Raw genomic sequence first — 18,475 nt, 5'->3', positions numbered from 1 at the left:
AAAGCGAATGGTCAGAAAGACTATAGACCTTTGCAGATCATAGCTCTGTGCCAAAGTCAGAACAGGTGCAATCCTCAGTTAACTGAGAGGCTGCATTTCACACCAGAGTGGATGGTCTGAGGGCCAGAAGCAAAGTGCGAGCTTGATCAAGGCAGGTTGTGAAGAACTGCAGTACAGCCCCATGTTCATGCCATGCAGTGGGCGGCCACACACTTGGCTCAGGCTCCTGAGCACTGATTTCCAGACCTGACAAGTCAAAAGTCAGGAACCACATAGCTTAAACACCTTCCTTTGGAATTACACGAAAGCCTACGGCAGGGCCTATGCAAAGTCCAGAATCTTGTTCTTTATATAGCCTTGGTGAAAAGGTCTAGGATCACTGGTAAAGAAAGAACAGACAATCCATGATTCTGCCAAAGGGAGATGGCATGTTTCCTCTGGAAAATTTCCAGGGCCAACTACATCAAAAGATAAGCTACAGTCCCCTAGATGACTGAAAAAGGAGTGGCCCATTTTACCTTCCAAATCAGAAGGAATTTATGCACGAGACCTACACAGGAACAAGCAGGCCCATTACTGAGTTCTGGGTTTGACTCCAGTTTCATCACACGGAGCTCAGCCTGTGAAGACAGACACTTTCAAAACAACCAACTGCCAATCTTGTTTCCGTCTGACATATATCAGATCAGTCTGGTTCCTCCAGACATGACAAAATTCAAAATTCAGCATCAAAGCTGAACAATCAGTTGTACCAATTTCTAAGCAAGAACCAAAAGGCCATTCCATGCATTCTTGTCTGTGGGAGGAAACTGCCTGCAGGTCGCCTCTCTGCCTCCGACCAAACAGATTCTTATCGCATTTGATCTTTCCCAGATGCCCCATCCCTTGCACTGTTTGCTTTCCTGTTTGCAACATTAATCTTCTGTATCTAGGTTTTCACCCCTTGTTTGCAATTGTAAATAGCTAAAGTTTCCGTTGAACACAATTATAGACCATGAAGTAGTCGCTCAGCTCCTCAGGCTTTCTCCTGCCTCTCTCAGATGAGGAATGCTCAATAGTTAACAACAAACCACCAAAGCAGCACTTATACACTGTCAGTACTCACACAGCACCCCAACAATGTGCATACCTTTGTAAGTTCATACATAAAAAATAGTTTCAATCTACACTGGAATTAAACTACCTCCCTATAGGATGTAACTCAGATATATATTTTTTTAACATCAAAGAGCAAGACAGTAGCTAATATGCAAAGCCTCTCCAGTCAAGACAGCTGCTCATCTAAAGAGATACTAACTTGCAGCACTGATGGACATGCTAATTCCCCTCAACACTGTTATGGTGCTTTTAAGGCTCAAACTCTGTTCTTCCTCTCACCCAAAGAGCAGCATTTCCAGTGCACTTCCAAGACAAAGGGCAAAGAACATCATTGCTGTGGCTCCAAGTCATCAGTGCAGGACCATACTTCTAAAATGGTTGAAGTTTAAATAGTGAGGCTAACAGACTGAAACCTGCAGCAATACAAGCATATCAGAGCAGAAGTTCCTATCAAGGTAGCAGCACTGTCCTGAGACGGGACTCTCTACCCAGTGAATCTGTAGAGCCAACACGGAAAATACATGCTTGACTTGCAAATCCTGCTATGTATTTATAGGTATTTCTCCTGAAATACATCCGTTAGCCTTTATGCCACCATTGGAGGCTGTCATAGTACTCAGTGGCAACATAACTACAGTTCAGGGACCCTGCTCATTCCTACCTTCACCAGGTACCCTGGCTGAGGGCCCACCTCGATGAAAGATTCAAATGGTACTTTGATACTGATAAAATTGCCAACAAAAGCTAGTGTTATTGGTAAAACAGTGAAGCTAACAGAGTTCAGGGTCAAGAAGAGGACACCACTAGATAATTCTGGAACATTACTGCACAAGTTTCACAAAGCTTAGGATGTTTATCAGAGCCACTGTCAGTAAAAAACTTCTCTAATGTAATTACAGGTTCCTGCCAAGCTTATGACCCAGCTGGGTAGTGTTTAAGTATAACAGATTTTAGTTGCCTGTTGAATTCCACTCTGGAATTCAACAGGTCCCTCAGGAAAAGAAAGATTCAAAGCCCCTCAGGAAAAGACGGTAAAGAGCTCAAAGTAGAAATATTTTAATATATGACATCTTCCATCTAGATAGTCCCAATACCAAACACTGCCAGAACCATAGAGCTGTAGTCACTCGGTAAGGCTTTAACTGATACAAAATGCACTAGAGAGTCAGATTAAAGAATGCAAAATGGGAGGATGCCCGAGAGCATGGTAAATGGGGGAAGAGCCCACTTAATGAGTGCCTTAATGAGGCAGTGAGGATCAGCATTTCCATGGACTGTGCGAAGGTCTTGGCCTGCTGTTCAGAAACAGCAGAAAGAATTTCATACCGAAAGAAGTTTTCATCTACATTCAGAAGTGTGAAAGCATGGGCAGCCAAATTCTTAAGGCTTGGGACTGAAGGCCGGAGAGTATTAACAAACGTTCAGGAAGCACAGAGCAGCCTAGCACAGCTTCAGGCTAGAATGAGGAACAAGTTACCAAAACACATCATCTCTGCAGCCAAATGGAGAAGAAACAGATAACAGTTGCTTTCAGCTGGAGAATCCAGTTGAAGCGCCAGCTGCTTAGCACGTGAGTGCAGCGGCAGATCATATGAAGAAATAGGAAGCAATCCTAGGATGAAATTCCAAAGCACACACAACAACAAGGTAAATCCGAGTTCAAACTGAACTGGTCCAAGCAGGCCACCACCATGACAGAAGAAGAACAGGGTTTACATTGAGACCCAAGAGCCCCAAAGTGCCCAAAGTAAAGCCCACAGGCCAAATTTGGCTCAGATGATTCTGCTGTGCCTGAGGCAGAGGTGCAGCCCTCGGACGACAATTTCGTGCAGCCTTTGGACTCCTGAAAAGTTGCCAGTGCAGCCTACGGCCGAGCAAAGTTTGGGCTCCCCTGAGACAGTCCAGCTACAGGCCACGGTCATGCTAAAGGAATACCATGATCTACAGTACCAAACGTTAGCGCCACAAAAAAATCTACCTACCTGGTTGGGCCTCATCAAGTGCACTCTGGTCTGGAGGAACAGAAACAAAGTTATAGCAAGCCAAGCTTTGCACCCTTTCCCAGAAAGTAATCTTGAGCATAAAGTCTCAGAGTCTAGCCACAGATTGCCACTGGGATGCATTTAGTTGCTGTCTTACGGCAGTTAAGCTCCTTCTATTTCACCTTTCCCCGACGCTCCTCTTCACAGCAACCTTATTGAACAATTTGAGGTGGCAACAGCAACCCCACGATTCCCAAATCTCCTTCTTGAATTTGCAGCTAATCGGGTATAATCACAGCCAAATTTCTGGCCCTTGCTGTCACACTTCCCCTACCACCAAAATGGCAACTGCCACTTTTAAAAGGGTTAAATGCAACATAATTCTGAATGTCATGGTCCTTTGAACAACTTCAGAAGTCCATAGAGAATGGCATCATACTGTATGAATAACACATGAACAGACTGCTTTGCAAGAAGCTAGATCTCACTCATCAGCTGAAGATGGGGGCAATCTAGACCTTCAACACAACCACAGATTTAAAAAAAGAAAAAAAAAAAAAAAAGCAGATTCTGAACAAAAAAAACAAACTGCCAACTAGAAAACAGAAAGAAGGTTTCTCTGGGCAGGGAGTGGTCTACAAAGGCATTTATTGCCATACCCAGCCCCTTTCCATCACTCCCACAGCTATACACTCCACAGACCCACACAGGCCTATCAAGACAGGAGCCTAAGCAGAACGGGGCTCTAGAAAGAAATTCTTCATTCCCTTGGTCTCCCTTAGAAACTTAGAATCCCTTAGAAACTCTCCATTCCCTAGATCTCGCATGTCAAAACACGGTGCACAAGCTGAGCTTGCTTTGGATGGCCCCAATTCTACAGAAGCAACTCATCATTGCGTATCATACAAATACTCTGGAAAAAAAAAAGTCAAAGCCAGAAACTACATCGAAAATCAACAGAAATGCAGGCACCCTGTATAATGGAGTCAGTAATAATGTACCATACTGGAAGGAAAAAGGACTCTCGTCATCAGAGGCCTTTGCTGAGCCCATTAGCCAAAGACACACCGCAACACACTTTCAACACAAGTTTTGTCTGCAACTTCTACCTTTGCCTGCTTAGTGACACAACACTTACTGATGATCTGAGATTGATTTTACCTCCCCACGTCAATCACCGACAGCAATAGCAAATCATCAGCACTAGTTACAGCTTGCGCACCTGCAGCCAACAGCCAGCCACATTGCTTTTCAGGTAGGTTTGGTACCAGATTCACCACTGAAAAATGACTCACTGTTGAAAATGCAGTTTCCATCTAGCAACATGTAAGAAGGCGCACCCCCAGCTCTCCACCTTGCTTTCCCACTTCAGTCACAGCTCTTACACACACCAGCATCTTGCCTTCTCTGCGAGGGCAGACTGGCAAGTAATGGCATGAGGCAGCAGATTTCCCACAAAAACTAGCAGAAACATGCTCTGAGCTTCAGCAAAGCTTTGAAGTCATTGGGCAGGGACTACATAGCTGAATAGTGATGGCCACTCTCCTGACAACAACTACAGCAACTTCTAGCCTCCACAGCAGCAGAAAATTCATACACCAATCATACATTAAGTCTCATTTTTCTTATTCCAAAAGGAGGAAAGCCAGTTATTATATAAAATGGGAATGCTGATGCACCTCACAGCTATAGGTTTGCATATCAACCACAAAGGCGAGACCAGTACTTCAGACTGGGCAGAAAAACGAGGAAGGAACACATTGCCAGAGAGCTGTCCAGAGCCCTGCTCTTCCCACACAACTCCAGGTTTCCAGTAGGCATTGCCGTCTCCAGAGACCTCCTTCAGACTGCTATTAACTATCTGCCATATTCTTGCAACTCAGTCTCCACTGAAATTCAAGGCCAAGACCACATCACCCTAGACAGCCTCAACCCCAAAGGAGTGGAAGTAGCACCTTTGCCATGTAAGAATTAGCAGGAGGATACAGAACACTTACATGTAACAGAAATTTGGGATAGTTCCTCAACAGCCTTCAACCAGAAGCCTGAGTTTCCTCCAAATGCTACGTGATGTGAGCAAGGAAAAAACCCACTTTGCAGAAGTGGTTTGTGCAGTGAAATCGAGCCGCCTCTGCTCCGACTTCCAGCCACACATAAAGACTAATTGCTCTGCTATAATGCTCACGAAAAGAGGAACTCAGAGTCAAGAAGAGCACACCACACAGAGACCTCTCCAGAGCCTGCATAAAACACTCCAGAAACACATACCTTAAGGTAGGTCTGAAAGGACAGGCAGAGTATGTTCTCTCTCCTTCAGAAAAGCATTGAATCACAGAACCAAACGAAGGTTTCCCATAACTAAAATATTCTGCTCGAAGCAATGCCACGGTACACCCTCGGAACTGTGACCTGGATGCCTTTTGCTGCCACCTTCCTGGGACATACCACCGCACAGGACAGCAACGACACGCTTGCTCCCTCCCTGTGGACAGCCTCTTCCAGGAAGATCCTAGTCCCCAGAACAGACAGGAGCATAGGGCACAAAGGAGAGTCTCCATGAAACTGCTGCACTAGTTTTCAGTGAAAAACAAAACCCAAACCCGTATTTTTCTAGCAAATTCTGCAAAATGTTCTTCAATATTTTTTTCTTTCTTTAGGCCAGATATTAAAATCCAGCATGCCTTGAAGCGAATCAGAAATTAAGGTCAGCTGGAAAATGAGTGTGCTAACTTTCTGTCATCAAAACTGGGCTTTTCATAAGCTATTAACATGATGCACCCATCCCGCAAGAAGTAACTTCTTCTCTGACCACACAGGATAACCCTGGGATCATGGAGTTCAGCCTGAAGATGGGAACCAGCCTTCTGCTGTTGTCTCAAAATAGCATAATCATCCCAGAATATATTTCAGGGAAGGCAGGAACAGAGTTAGCCATATGCTTTCTGCTCTGAAGTGCAGAACAGGGAAGAACACGGAAGAGAAAGCTCATAAATCAGCAGAATGGCTAAAACTACTCTTGGTCTGCTGCCATTTGCTAATATTTACAAGAGAACCGGGGTGGAGCTATTTTGTTTCAGGCTCAGTGTGGTGAGCGTACATTACACTTGAAGGTGCTGACAAGCACAACTTGTCAGTGAAGCCCGATCCAAAGTTTCATATTAATCCTCCAGTAAGATTCTGATTATCCAGGCTGCTTCTAATATGATTTTTCCAGACTGTTTGCCTCCAGCAACAGCCCAGAGAACATTACTCTGTCTGATTCTCCAAACAGCTAACATTATCAATTATTGACCAAGAAAACTGAGCAAACAGCTTCACCCCAGAGCCCAGATTACAACTCAGGCCCCTTTGAGGGGGGCAACTTCATAAATCCTTCTTCCAGCAGATGAGACACCAGTGAGTCTTAAAACTATGGGGCAGCAAATCCACTATCTGGAGCTGTGCTACTAGCTCTTCCAACACCAAGAAAGGCACCACACCAACATTTTGTGTCTGAGACTATCACAGGCTTTCAGATAAACCAGCTACTGGTGCAAACTGGCCAGGAGCAGCCAACAACAGAAGCTTCTCTGAGCTGCTTCTTCACTATACAGAGACACGACAGCAACAAAGAGCTCACTGGAAATACAAATCCAAACCACGATGGGGAAGAGATCTCTTTCAGAATGCAGGCACGCCTCCCAGTCAGCCATCACACCACCCCGAAATCCTTTCAGGAAGTTAGATAATTCTTCATTTGCTATCCCAGATAACGTGTCAAATGGCTGCATTCCAACAGCCACTGAGACACACCTCCACTGAAGGGATACTCCATTTAGAGAGCTCGTGAAAAAAATATCATGTTATATCGGAACAGAAATCCCACAGAAAGACTTGTGCTTACGTCAGGAGGCAGCACACAAAGTATATCCTTGGTTCGGGCTGACATTCCAGTCTTATCAATGTCTCTCATCTAAACTCTCTGCTAAGCACTTTGTCTGGAGCTTTGTCTGAAGTGAAAAACTGTATCATTTAACTCACCAGCTCCCAGAGTCCAGAAACACCAGTTACCTCTGCCATTCGCATTCCAATATTCTAGGTATTATCACTGAAATAGTGGAGTCCACACATCTGTCCCTTCCCAGTTTCAGCAGCAGGGAGACCAGGGTGCAGACCTCTATAAACCCCAGCCCTGAAACTTCAGTCCCGTGGAAAAGCAGGTTAGTAACACATTTGCAAATGAAAGCACTTGTGGCAAATCTACAAGACATAATGGCCCAAATGCTATACACGTGGCCTGTCAACCTGAGCAGCCAGAGGCACACAGGAGACAAAGGACAATAAAATTTTGAGTTTGCTATTATAATTTTGTTCCCCAAAAGACGTACCACAAGAGGTTAGGAGAAAGAAAGCTCATTCTAGAAGAAAGCCCATAGAAGAATGATGTCAGGACACCTCTTACCATGGTAAGTGCCTGAGAATCTTCCCTCTGTGGTCAAACCCCGCTGCAGAACAACCCTGAATCAGGAGGACCCCAGCTTGTGCCTCTGCTTCACTGCAAATTCACACGTGAGGTAGGGACCAAGGCACAGAGAAATGGCAATAGGAGGGGTAGGAGGTGGCTATACATACTCAAGGAGGAAGTGTGAATCAAGTCACAACAGACTGAAGAGGCACCTTTTTTTTTAAAAAAAACAAGGAATGCAAGACAGACTGGGATTATCTTTCCCTTAAGACTTACCACAGCAACCTAAAAACTACTCCCAAAACTCTTTCTTATGGAGGTCTCAGCAGTAAATCACCAAGTGTTAGCGTAATTAAAATAATATGGATAAGACAACCACACAGAGAAAATCCAAATGGTTGTGACCCTGAATGATCAGGTCTTTGCTTGCAGTGGAAAAGGTCCTATTTCCCCTATTTCAGATTTCTGTCAATGTTGTTTCTGGACAGGATGGCAAGCTCTGGCCATTCAAATATTAGAGCTGTCCAAGGAACCAAGTCCCGCTAATAGTATAATCCAGACAGTAAGAGCCAAGAACAAATGCAAGTTTAACCAAGGTCAATGCAAAATTACACACCTTGCAAACATTCAAGAAGTTTGGTGCTCCTTCTCTTTACGGTGCCAGCTGTCATTGCCACTTGGCATACAGCAGATGCCTCCCCAACCCTATTAGAGAGACCCTTCCTCAACCCAGGCGCAAAGACATCAAAGGGGAAAACAGAAAGACCACTACCTGCTACTTCCACAATGTGGTGCCTGGCAATATCATAGTAGGGATCATCCCACTGCAGGTGAGTGACGGGCTCAGGGGAACCTTTGGAGTCCTCTGCACAAAACACAAGGAACAAGCAGTTAGACAAAGGGATGTGGAGCACCTTGGCGAGGGGTACAATAAAGACAGACGGATGAGAAAAAAATGGCTCTTCAACATAGGAAGGACTAATGTATGCACCTGTCCACCTCAGAAATTCTGAGTGCAGCAATAACTTCAGAAGAGACCTGGAAATCTTATGAGGTCCAAATGTGTCTCTCAGATTGTCACACTGTCTCAAAAATGACTGTTCAGATGTGTCACAAACATTCATAAAGACCAAAACCCAAGTTCCAAAGGCACCATCATGGCTTTTTTTAATATTGTCCCTTGACGGATGGCTGTCCTACATGCCCTTGAGCTAACTTCCCCAACCTTTTTGGGCAGCAGTCCGTAGCACAGGATTTCAGAGCAACAACCCAGATCTCCAGCCCCACCTCCCACATGGAAGTTCAAGATCCTTCCACTCAGGAAGGCCAAACTATCCTGCAGGAGACCATAACAGAGCACACTCTAGGACTTACAGCATGTCTCTGCTGTCAGCACCAAAGTGCAGCCAGCCACAGGACTGAGAAGAGCATATTTACATCAGCTGGCTCTGAGCTTCTTAGTGCTGTTCAATGGCAGGGCTAATTCACCTGGGCGTGGTGCAAGATTAATGAGTCTATAAAGCTTTTAAATGGAGCTGGGGCTCTCTGCATATGTAGATATGACCACTATGCTGCAGGACAAACAATTCCTTTTTGGCCAACACCCAGACCCCAAACAAGCACGATACTTACCTGATTTGGGAAAATCAGGGGCTTCGTCTGCTGGCCAGCTCTTATCATCTATGGAGGCCAGTTTGAGCTGGCTGAGGGACTGGTTGGTATCATCCAAGTTCAGGTCATCCTGAAGCTCCGAGAGCGGGTCTGTAGCCATGGTCCCCAAATACCACAGTTTATTGTGCAACGTCTAGAACGAGGACTGCAGAGATTGCTAGGTGAGACACACAGATCACAAGTTTACCTCCCCACAGAGGCTCTTCCTCTTCTCACCGATTTCCCCAAATCCTCCCTCATCTTCTCCAGAGATCATACTTCCCCTCCCCCTTAACACAGGCAGGAACTCTCCTCCTCCAAGCCAGAAGCACTAACATATGTCTGACATATGTCAGATTCTCTCATGCCAGCAGCTATCAAAAGGCCATCAGGAGCCTGCACCAACCCTCTCAGGGAGTCTCTGCGTGACCACAGCTCTGTCCAGAGCAGTTTCTCTCCTGAAGCAGAATGAGCAGCAAGACGCTGAGGAAGACGACAGGCTACACCAGCCCCTGCCTGACACACGCACAGTACCAGCTCCGCGCTCCCCCTCCCTCCCCAGGGCTGGCACAAAGCCCAGCTGTTCCCACTGTTGGCCCAGTGCTGGAAGCTTTCCCAGGAATCACCCCCCTTCTCCCCAGCAGGGAGGGCCACAGCTCTCAGCAGCACTGAAATGGGTGCTTCAGTGCCCTGGGATCTGAACACAGAAATGAACAGCTTCTTAAAACAGGATTTCGTAGGCTGAGCTAGTAAGACAGGGAGAACAACACACATACAACCCTCATCTCTTTTCGGCACCACCCAGCACCCCTTTCTCCTACATGACAGCAAGCAACACGGAATCACCTCTTTAATGTAAAGCCATATTGTCAGGACAAGTACTTTTCACCAAGCATGCCATAACACTGAGGAGACCAAGGAATTAAGAGGGTCCGAGAAACAGACAGCTCAGTGTGTTTGCTGTTGCTTGCAAATATCTCTCACTGTCACCTGGAGCAGAACATAGGTCAAACCCAGGACTGAGCTAGCACAGCATACAGCACCTCCTAAGGGTACCAGCTCCTAGGGATGACCCGTAGGAGACAGCTGTCCTCCTCTAAAGTCAGCGTCCTGGAAATCAGCAAGGATACACTAGAAAGGACAAGTACGTAGCTCCGGATTGCTCACACAGACCACATGGAAAGTAATTCAGCAGACAACAGGCAGCAATCCAAGAGGAACTGCAGCAAAACAAAATGACACCTTGCATCAGCAAGACTCTCTGTAATGCTGTTTCTCAGACAGACTTCTGCTTGTTTTGCATTACGAGGAGAGCAAAGCGTTCAAAGATGACCTGAGAAGGCTCAACGCCTTTGTGTGGAAAGATGATATTCACAGTAAAGCTATTTCCTTTAGCAGAATGGAGGAGGGCAAGGATGTTCTGCATCTTCCATCCCTAGAGCTTGATGATGAAACAGTTACTTGGATGTGAGCACAGAGAACAAAATCTGTGAGAGCCTGAGCACAAGAAGGCATCACGTCGATGCTCGGGGCAAAACTTGTGACCACGCTTGGGGATGCATTTTGAGAATACAGGAAATTGGACATTCAGTGTTTGTCCTCTTCCTCTGGATCACTACATGCTCACTACTTCCTGTCCTCCCTTATCTGTTCCCAGTTTACAGCCAGTTTTCACCTCTCTGGGGCTCCCAAAGGGCTGGGAGCTGTTGCTAAGCAAATGAAATTAGATTCCCGACACAGGAAAGAGCAAGACATATAAAGGCAGCAGATCACCAAGACAGCAAGGCAAACACACAGGGTCAACCACTGCAGCCAAGCAGAGACCCAAGCAAAATTATTCCCCATCCTCCAGTGAGGGCTGCGAGAGCTGTCTGACCTCTTCTGATCTCAAAGGGACCAGGAGCAAGAAATCAGGTTCCCTTGCACTGTGAGCTCACGCTGGAACCACGCAGCAGCAGAGCCAAAGGACAAGGACTCCCCACCCCAAGCAGCTGATCCAATTTCTATGGTAACACCAGGCGCCAGCTCCTGTGACTCAGTGTGCTTAAAGCACTCCCCGCTGCAGCTCAGCAGCCACACAACCCAGCACCCCACGCTGAGGGAGCACCCACGGCTCCCCAGGGCAGCCCCTCAGCATTCCCAGCTCCCAGGGGCTTCCTAGCCCTGGTGGGGACAGAGCTCCTACGTTCAACCGCTGCCATCCGCGCAGATGCCTTTCACGTGAGATTCTTGGGGGTGCCCAGTACAAACAGTGTCCCCAGAGTGAGGTCCTGAAGCGCTTAGGGACCAAAGCCAAGCCTTCCCACAGAGCAGTGATGGTACGGCCACAGGGTCAGCAAGACACCAAGCATCCTCACTTGTCCCTAACACGGATCACAACGTGGCTTCACAGCCAACTTGCAGCGCTTGACCAGAGGCAGAAGTGCCTGCGCTTATTAGACGGCACGTGGGGATTTCCCCTTCAGCACAAAACGAATCCTAGTGTGGCACTATGTGGGAGAAGGAACTCCTTAGTAGGATCCTCACAGTTCCACACTGAAAAAAGAGCCCAGTGGATAGAGCTCTTGCCAAAACCTTCCCTACTCCTTGGACAGGCAGACCGGACTCCCCAGATACCTCCAAGCGCTTTTCACAGCCAGACATGCAGCTCCGCTCCTTGGCACTAGGACAGTGCTCCGTGGCAGAAATGTTCATGGAAGGAGGATCCAGAGCAGAAGACCTCTTAGATTTTGGGTCCTTCTTGTGAACCAGACTGTAGCCCCCACAGAGCTTTAGAAGGCTTTTGCAGAATTTTCCCAACAGTGCAAAAGACAAAAGCTCAGGTTCTCACATCAGGTTACCCTGGAACAGTTTAGAGAAATATAATCCTCTAAATGCCTGGGAACTAGTAGGCACTGAGAAGGAGACCTGGAGTCAGGACGTAAGAAACTACTTGTGGATCTTAGTAGAAAGGTATGCACCTTCTTTCCTGACAGTGCAGCTGCATGAGATATTTCCCCCATGTGCTCAAAAATGGCCCACGAGTAGGACCTGCCACCGAACAGAAAGTCCATCCTGGATCAGCCGAAGGGTGAAACGGTTGTCAAAACTGAGCATTTCACCAGACACAACACAATTTAAGAACCCCATTTGGTTTAGATAAATGTCACGACAAGATGCAACTGATACACCCTGTATAGCCGATCATAAGGTAAGAAAAATGATATACCTAGATTTAAAAAGTAAAAACCCTGGTCAAACATTTAAAAACTAAAGAATCACACTTGACATCAGCAGCATTTACTTACTGCCAGGCTTTAAGGAGCCGTCTGTTTCCATTTTTCCAAGCAGTTAAGTATGTTTTCTGCACCTACACTGGTTGACCTGAACAACTGCTAATCAAAATTTACTGTCTTGATAAGAAAGACACGTGCTGTAGAACAGCATGTTCTGCTGGCGGAGAGAAACCTCAGCCCTTTGCAATTTTTACACAAATTCTGAGCTGAAGAGTCCTTACACGAGATCCCACCAGAATTTACCCAAGGAAGACAGTTCACTTGTATCTATGAGGTCCTGGTAGCCGCTGCTCACACAGACTATTTTTTTCTGCAATTCCAGTTTCACTACTTTTCCATCATTTATTTCTAAGCTGCACCTACTTGAGAGTTTCCTTTTCCTGTTTTCCTTCCAGATGTACTATTAATTCAGAAGTAAATCTGCACATCAGAATATGTCCAAGCGTGTGTTACCACGCCCTCGACCTCATTACACACCACAAAAGCCCAGCGGCCTCTCCTTCCTGGTCCGACGATGCTCAGACCCGAAGGAACCCCGGTTCTGGGGTGAACGTATTATCTCTCCGACTCTGCTGCCACCTGCACCTGCTCCCGGTTTCGTCCCGTTTGCAGGAGCGTCTGTTCTTCCGCACGCACCAACCGAGTCCCCGCGCTTTGCTGTAGTCCTAACGCCAAGCACGCTGCGGAAGCAGCTGCTCCGCAAGCCGACCTTCACTGCGCGAACGAACCCCCGGACCGAGAGGCGCGGAGAAAGCCCAGCCTGAGTCTTCCCCCCACCCGGAGACCGGCGGCACGGCTGCGAACATCCCCGCCCCGGCACCGGCCTGCCCGAGCGGGGGGTCAGGAGCCAGACCGGCTGTGCCCGCCGCACCGCCACCGGCCCCCTCGGGACAGGCGCCGTCGCTTGGCGGAACTCCCTGGCCCCCGTCACCGCAACGGCGTTTCCAGCGAGCAGCCCTCCTCCCCCAGCCAGCGGGCCCCCCGCTGCGGGCCGCCTCTGCGCCCCCTGGGAACCCACCCCAGGCCTCCTCCCGGCCGGTCCCTGCGGGCTCAGAGGTCTCTGCCGCTTCCACGGCGAGAAGCGGCCCCCGGGCCCCTCGGCACAACGGCGGGGCGCCCGCGGCCGCCGCTGCCGGGCTCCCCCCGCCCCGCTCCTCCACCGCCGAGCAGCGACCGAAACTCCGCGGCCGCCGAGCCCTCGCTGCCCCCGCCCAGCTGCCGGGCGGGCCCCCGCCGCCGGGCGTCTTCCCCGCGGCCCGCCCCAGGCCCCGCCGGCCCCTCGGCCGCGCTCCCCGAGCACCGCGCCCCGCCCGCCGCCCGGACCTGCCGCCGCCCGGGGCCGCCCGCCTGCCCGCTGCCCGCCGGAAGCGCGGCGCGTCGCCGGGGGAACGCCGCCCCGCCCCGCCCGCCGCCGCACGCCGTCCGGGCGCGCCCGCCGCCCGCTCGCAGCGTTCCGCCGGCACAGAGCGGCCCGGCGCCGGCGGGCCCGGTCCCGAGGAGCCGCCCGGCGCTGCGGAGCCTGCCGACGGGGCCGTGGGGGGCACGGGCGTGCGGTGCACGGGCCGGAGGAGGTGAGTACCGGGGGCGGCGGGGCCGTGCCCGCGGCCGACGCGGTTGCCGGGCCTGTCCGCCTGGCGCAGCGGGGCCCGAGGGCGGCGGAGGCCGAGGTGGCGGCGGGCTGGGCGGGCGGCCCATGGCGGCGGGCGCCGAGCTGCTCTGCTGGCCCGGGGCGGGCCCCGTCCTAAAATCAACGGTTCTCATGCCAGAGCCCCAGAGTTAGCGGGTAGCAGAGGATCTGTCTCCGAGGTTCGCGTTCCTCTGATCTAGCAGCAATCGTGTCAATTCGCCCGCCCTGCTTTTGTGTTCGTGCAGGGGATCCCGATGTCACCAAGGTGGTAGCTAATGAAGCCACAGTCCTGGATGTCCCCGCTGAGGTTAGCGGGCCACCCGCCAAACGTTCCCACAGGCTGCAGGAAGAGGAAAGCACAGCTTCCGAACACGAGCCATGGCAAGCCAAGGTGCCGAGGAGTGGGAGTCAGCAGCTCGAGACCGGCTCAACCGCTGAGGCTAACGGTGGGTGCGAGGAAGAACTGGACAAGGGCGTGGATCCCAGATCTGCAGCAGAAAAAGCAGAGATGGGGCATAAAGAGGCGTGTCCAGGAGACCTGGATCTGCTGTCGCCCTCAAGCAGGGTTCGACTCGGTGCTCGCTTGGTTGGAAAGCCTTGTGAGGTGCATGCTCTGGCCAGCCAGGTCCAGAAGTGCCTGCAGGACTGCGGTGGCAGGGCAGCTGGGCAGGAATCCCAGCAGCCCAGTCCTTCTGAAGGACAGAGTTCAGAAACTTGTGAGAAAGAGAGCAAAGCTGCCAAAGACTCCAAACCGGCATCCCCAGAGCATGGGAGAAAGGGCCCGCCTGAGGGGCAGGAGGACTGCACGGCGCTGGTGGAGGGTCATTCTGGCAGTCCAGGCCCCCCACCAAAAGCTCTGTCCCAGAAGGAGACGGTGAAGCGCAGGTACCACTGCGGGGAGTGTGGCAAAGCCTTCCTGCAGCTCTGCCACCTGAAGAAGCACCGCTTTGTCCATGCCGGCCACAAGCCCTTCCTGTGCACAGAGTGTGGCAAGAGCTATAGTTCAGAGGAGAGCTTCAAGGCCCACGTGTTGGCCCACCAGGGCGTGTGGCCTTTCCAGTGCACCCAGTGCGACAAGGCGTACCGCACCAAGCGAGACTTGCAGGAGCACCAGGTCCTGCACACCGGCCAGCGCCCCTTCTCCTGCGAGCAGTGTGGCAAGGCCTTTGCACGCCGGCCCTCCCTCCGCGTTCACAGGAAGATCCACCTGGCTGCCGGGACTGGCCCAGCTGGTCCCGAGGGATGCCAGTGTGCCATATGTGGACGTCACCTGGCCAACCCTGGCTCCTTGTGCAACCACATGCGCCTGCACACGGGGGAGCGACCGTACGCCTGTCCCTACTGCGGCAAGGACTTCCGACAGCAGAGCAACCTGCGCGAGCACCTCCGCCTGCACACGGGCGAGAAGCCCTACAAGTGCCGCTTCTGCAGCGACGCCTTCCCCAAGCTGCCAGAGCTGCGGCGACATCTCATCTCCCACACGGGCGAGGCCCACCTGTGCACCGTCTGCGGCAAGGCGCTGCGGGACCCCCACACGCTGCATGCCCACGAGCGCTTGCACACAGGCGAGCGCCCTTTCCGCTGCGAGCGGTGCGGCAGGTCCTACACCCTGGCCACCAAGCTGCGGCGCCACCAGAAGTCCCACCTGGCTGACAAGCCCTACAGATGCGAGCTCTGTGGCATGGGCTACGCCCTTCCCCAGAGCCTCGCGCGCCACGCGCTCGCCCACAAGGCAGCAAAGGACCCCAAGGAACTCGCCACTGCGGTGGCCTCTCTTGCTGCGGACCCACCCCAGGCAGCAAGGGAGAGGCCTCAGAAGAAGGGCCACCAGGAGGGGGCTGCGGCAGAACCCACCTTGCTCATGGTGGAGGTGCCGGGGCTGGCAAACGAGGCCAAGCTCCTGATGGCAGCTGGCAGTCACTGCACTGCTACTTACCAGTCTCAAGGCAGTCCCCCAGATCCTGGGGCACACAGGAGGCCCGCTGGGCATCTGCCATCAGCAAAGGACATCATCAAAATCACCATCTCCGAGGGTGAGGACAAGTGCATTGTAGTGCAGGACGAGGGCTCACCAAGTGATGTGGTCATCATCCAGGAGGGGGTGGGCTTCGGAGCAGTGGCAGAAGTGGTGGAGGTTGAGACTGGGACCTGACTAGCCCAGCCTGCCCTGGCTGATCTTCTTATGTACTTACTAAAATGGGGTATAAAAAAACCAACCAAAAAACCCTAGCACTCTTGTCTCTCTGTGTCAACAAAGCCCTGTGGCTCAGCCCCAGCCAGAACTAGCAGTCTTGGAGGTAGCTGCCTGTGTAGACCTGGGTCTTTTTGGTGCCTGCTCCTTGGAGCTATGAGCCTACACGTGCCACGTGCTGGGTCTGGTGCGGGGAAGGCACTGGTCGCTGATGGGAATAACTTCTTAGGGAAGACACCCACAGCGTTAATGAGCAGTGCTTCTGCTCTGCCTCCCTGATGCTGTCAGCAGGTGACAGTGCGCTGTGGGGAAGGCAGGAGAAGTCTCTAAGCAGCGGCTTTGAACAATGCCTTCCTTCCAAGTTTTTCTTTCTCCAATGAATTGTTGCTATTTAAGCACTTTGCTGGCCTTTTTCACAAGAGCATTTTTCACAATTAGCAGAAGCAATGTCCTACCTTGGAGCTAGGTCTGAGTGTTCTTTCTCCACTGTTGCCTGTTTCACTGGCTGTCGGCTTCGTGGCCTTACGGTCACAGGATGGTCTGCCCGAGGACATGGAAGGATAGCTTCGTGTCTCACAGTGCAAACAGCACTGTACAGTGCAACTTTCACTGTCCCCAGCTGTGGGGCTCCTTGCCTCTCCAGGTGGGGGTTCAGCAGTTCATCTCGGTATGCTCAGAAGATTTTGCCTTTCCCCTCCACGTTCAAGTTGGGTTGGTTAATCTGGTTCCCTTTTTCTCACGTTCTTGCTTCCTCTTTCCGCATCTTTCCTGTTCTTGCACCAAGAAGCTAAAAGGCAGCACCAGCACAGCTACACCCCAGTATTCCCACTGGGAATTTGCCAACTGGGGCACGCTGAAGGCAGTTGGTCCCGTTTCAGGAAGGAAGTGTACGGTTTCCAATGCCACGTGAACTTGGCCTCGCAGGAAGATACCAACACCACCAGCCCTAACAGAGATCTTTCAGACTTGCCCACCCTGCACTCCCTTTTCGCGTGTTACACAAACACTGCTTTCATTTGCTGTGTCCTCAGTTTTAGCTGTTCTTGCTCTCTGTCTTGTGCCTCTCTAATATCTGCATTTCCCCAAAAAAGTTTTGATAAGGGGCTTAAACTTTCTGGGCTTTTTATGCCCGCTGCACAAGGGGAGGGTGTAGGGTCACCGAGGAGCCATCAGTAGCACAGTTCCCTTTTAAGGTTGCTATGAACACAGTAACGTAACAATCTGAAAAGCTGCTCTTTGCGGTTTCTACACTCAACTTTTTCCATCAGCTTTTATGACCAGTTTGCAGGCAAGGTGTTATAGTCAGATCCACGACCCTTTGATGTGAAGTGAGGATGGAAAGTGAATTCAGCTAATAAACCTTTGGGTGTCCTTATTTTTAGCTATTTCCTTTAAAGTTGGGGCAGATGAGTTCAGTCCTTGCCCGGAGTGCTCGGAGAGGGACCAGCGGGAGCACGGGCGTATGAGGGGGGCTTGGATTTGAAGCCGCAGTGCTTCCTACTGCTCTCCCATTGGTGCCTGGCCTAACTCTTGCAGTTTTCAAATATTGACACAGCTGCAAACTGTTCTCGCTGGAGCGGGGCTCGTGCACTGTGCTTGAAGCGTGTGCCCTCTGTGACAGCACAACTGGGAGAGAAGGGGAGCAACTGGGGGAAGGGGAGGGGAGAATCCGGGCCCTTACTGCCTAATCTGCTGATATGTAACTGCCATCTTTATTCTGAGATATTAGGAGAGAAAAAGTAGGAGCAATTACGAATTAGGAGGTCCTCACAGAAATGTTACTCACCTAACAGCTGATCTGAGTCGGTAGGGGCAGGTCTGTGCTGTGCTGCACGTATCACTTGGCTGCAGGGTAGGCCGGCTGATCCTGACCAAGGAGCCCATGGGTGGCTCCCCTGGTGATGGTACCGCCACCGCTTCTTTGTCTTTATCTTAGAAGCAGCATGCTCTTATTTGAACAACCTTTTGCTTGACATCAAAATGACAAAGAAAGTTGTTTACTCCTAAGAAAATCTTATAAAAGCCCTGAAGAGCACGATGCTGGTGAACCTCAGCGTGGATGGGATCTGTGCAGTGGGCCATGGCTGGGCTAGATATCTGTCTGATGCTGTACAGCTTGGTGTTTGCAGCATCTGAGGGGGTGTAGGATTATCTAATGCTGTACCCTTTCTTGTGTTAAAGCAAATAAACAGTACTTTGATTAATACA

At 50.7% G+C, this 18,475-nt stretch overlaps 2 protein-coding genes across 6 annotated transcripts in view; one reads left to right on the top strand and one right to left on the bottom strand.

The window, feature by feature from the left end:
- The window catches only part of ARHGAP1 (Rho GTPase activating protein 1), a 25,976-nt gene extending 12,137 nt beyond the window's left edge, over window positions 1-13,839 (bottom strand). Inside the window, exons 1-4 of one of the 5 annotated variants that reach the window (XM_075426292.1) lie at window positions 13,773-13,839; window positions 9,157-9,340; window positions 8,297-8,389; window positions 3,081-3,110 (exon numbers count right to left, since the gene is read on the bottom strand). In XM_075426292.1, the coding sequence (XP_075282407.1) occupies window positions 3,081-3,110; window positions 8,297-8,389; window positions 9,157-9,295 (262 nt within the window). In that variant the 5' untranslated portion in view covers window positions 9,296-9,340; window positions 13,773-13,839. Of the gene's footprint in view, window positions 1-3,080; window positions 3,111-8,296; window positions 8,390-9,156; window positions 9,341-9,580; window positions 9,604-12,461; window positions 12,914-13,467; window positions 13,568-13,772 lie in introns of those variants that run through there. The other 4 variants (XM_075426294.1, XM_075426293.1, XM_075426295.1 and 1 more) reach the window with 4 other exon arrangements.
- On the top strand, window positions 10,243-18,475 carry ZNF408 (zinc finger protein 408). The gene is made up of 5 exons (XM_075427131.1): window positions 10,243-10,318; window positions 10,455-10,641; window positions 13,062-13,745; window positions 13,818-14,020; window positions 14,322-18,475. Exons 1-5 carry the CDS (start codon window positions 10,243-10,245, stop codon window positions 16,226-16,228), a joined length of 3,057 nt encoding a protein of 1,018 aa, XP_075283246.1. The 3' UTR covers window positions 16,229-18,475.

This window comes from Opisthocomus hoazin, chromosome 7, assembly GCF_030867145.1.
Source record: "Opisthocomus hoazin isolate bOpiHoa1 chromosome 7, bOpiHoa1.hap1, whole genome shotgun sequence".
NCBI classification, from domain to species: Eukaryota; Metazoa; Chordata; class Aves; order Opisthocomiformes; family Opisthocomidae; genus Opisthocomus; species Opisthocomus hoazin.
The sequence above is the reverse complement of the archived record's forward strand: the minus strand, read 5'-3'. Positions and strand labels throughout refer to the sequence as shown.

Excerpts from the sequence above, each read along its gene's own strand:
- ZNF408 (XM_075427131.1), top strand. The coding sequence starts at position 10,243 with ATGACCCGTAGGAGACAGCTGTCCTCCTCTAAAGTCAGCGTCCTGGAA. Across the intron at positions 10,319-10,454 it reads GGATACACTAGAAAGGACAA|ACAGACTTCTGCTTGTTTTG; the intron begins GTACGTAGCTCC and ends GCTGTTTCTCAG. Across the intron at positions 13,746-13,817 it reads CCCTCGGCCGCGCTCCCCGA|CGCGGCGCGTCGCCGGGGGA; the intron begins GCACCGCGCCCC and ends GCCCGCCGGAAG.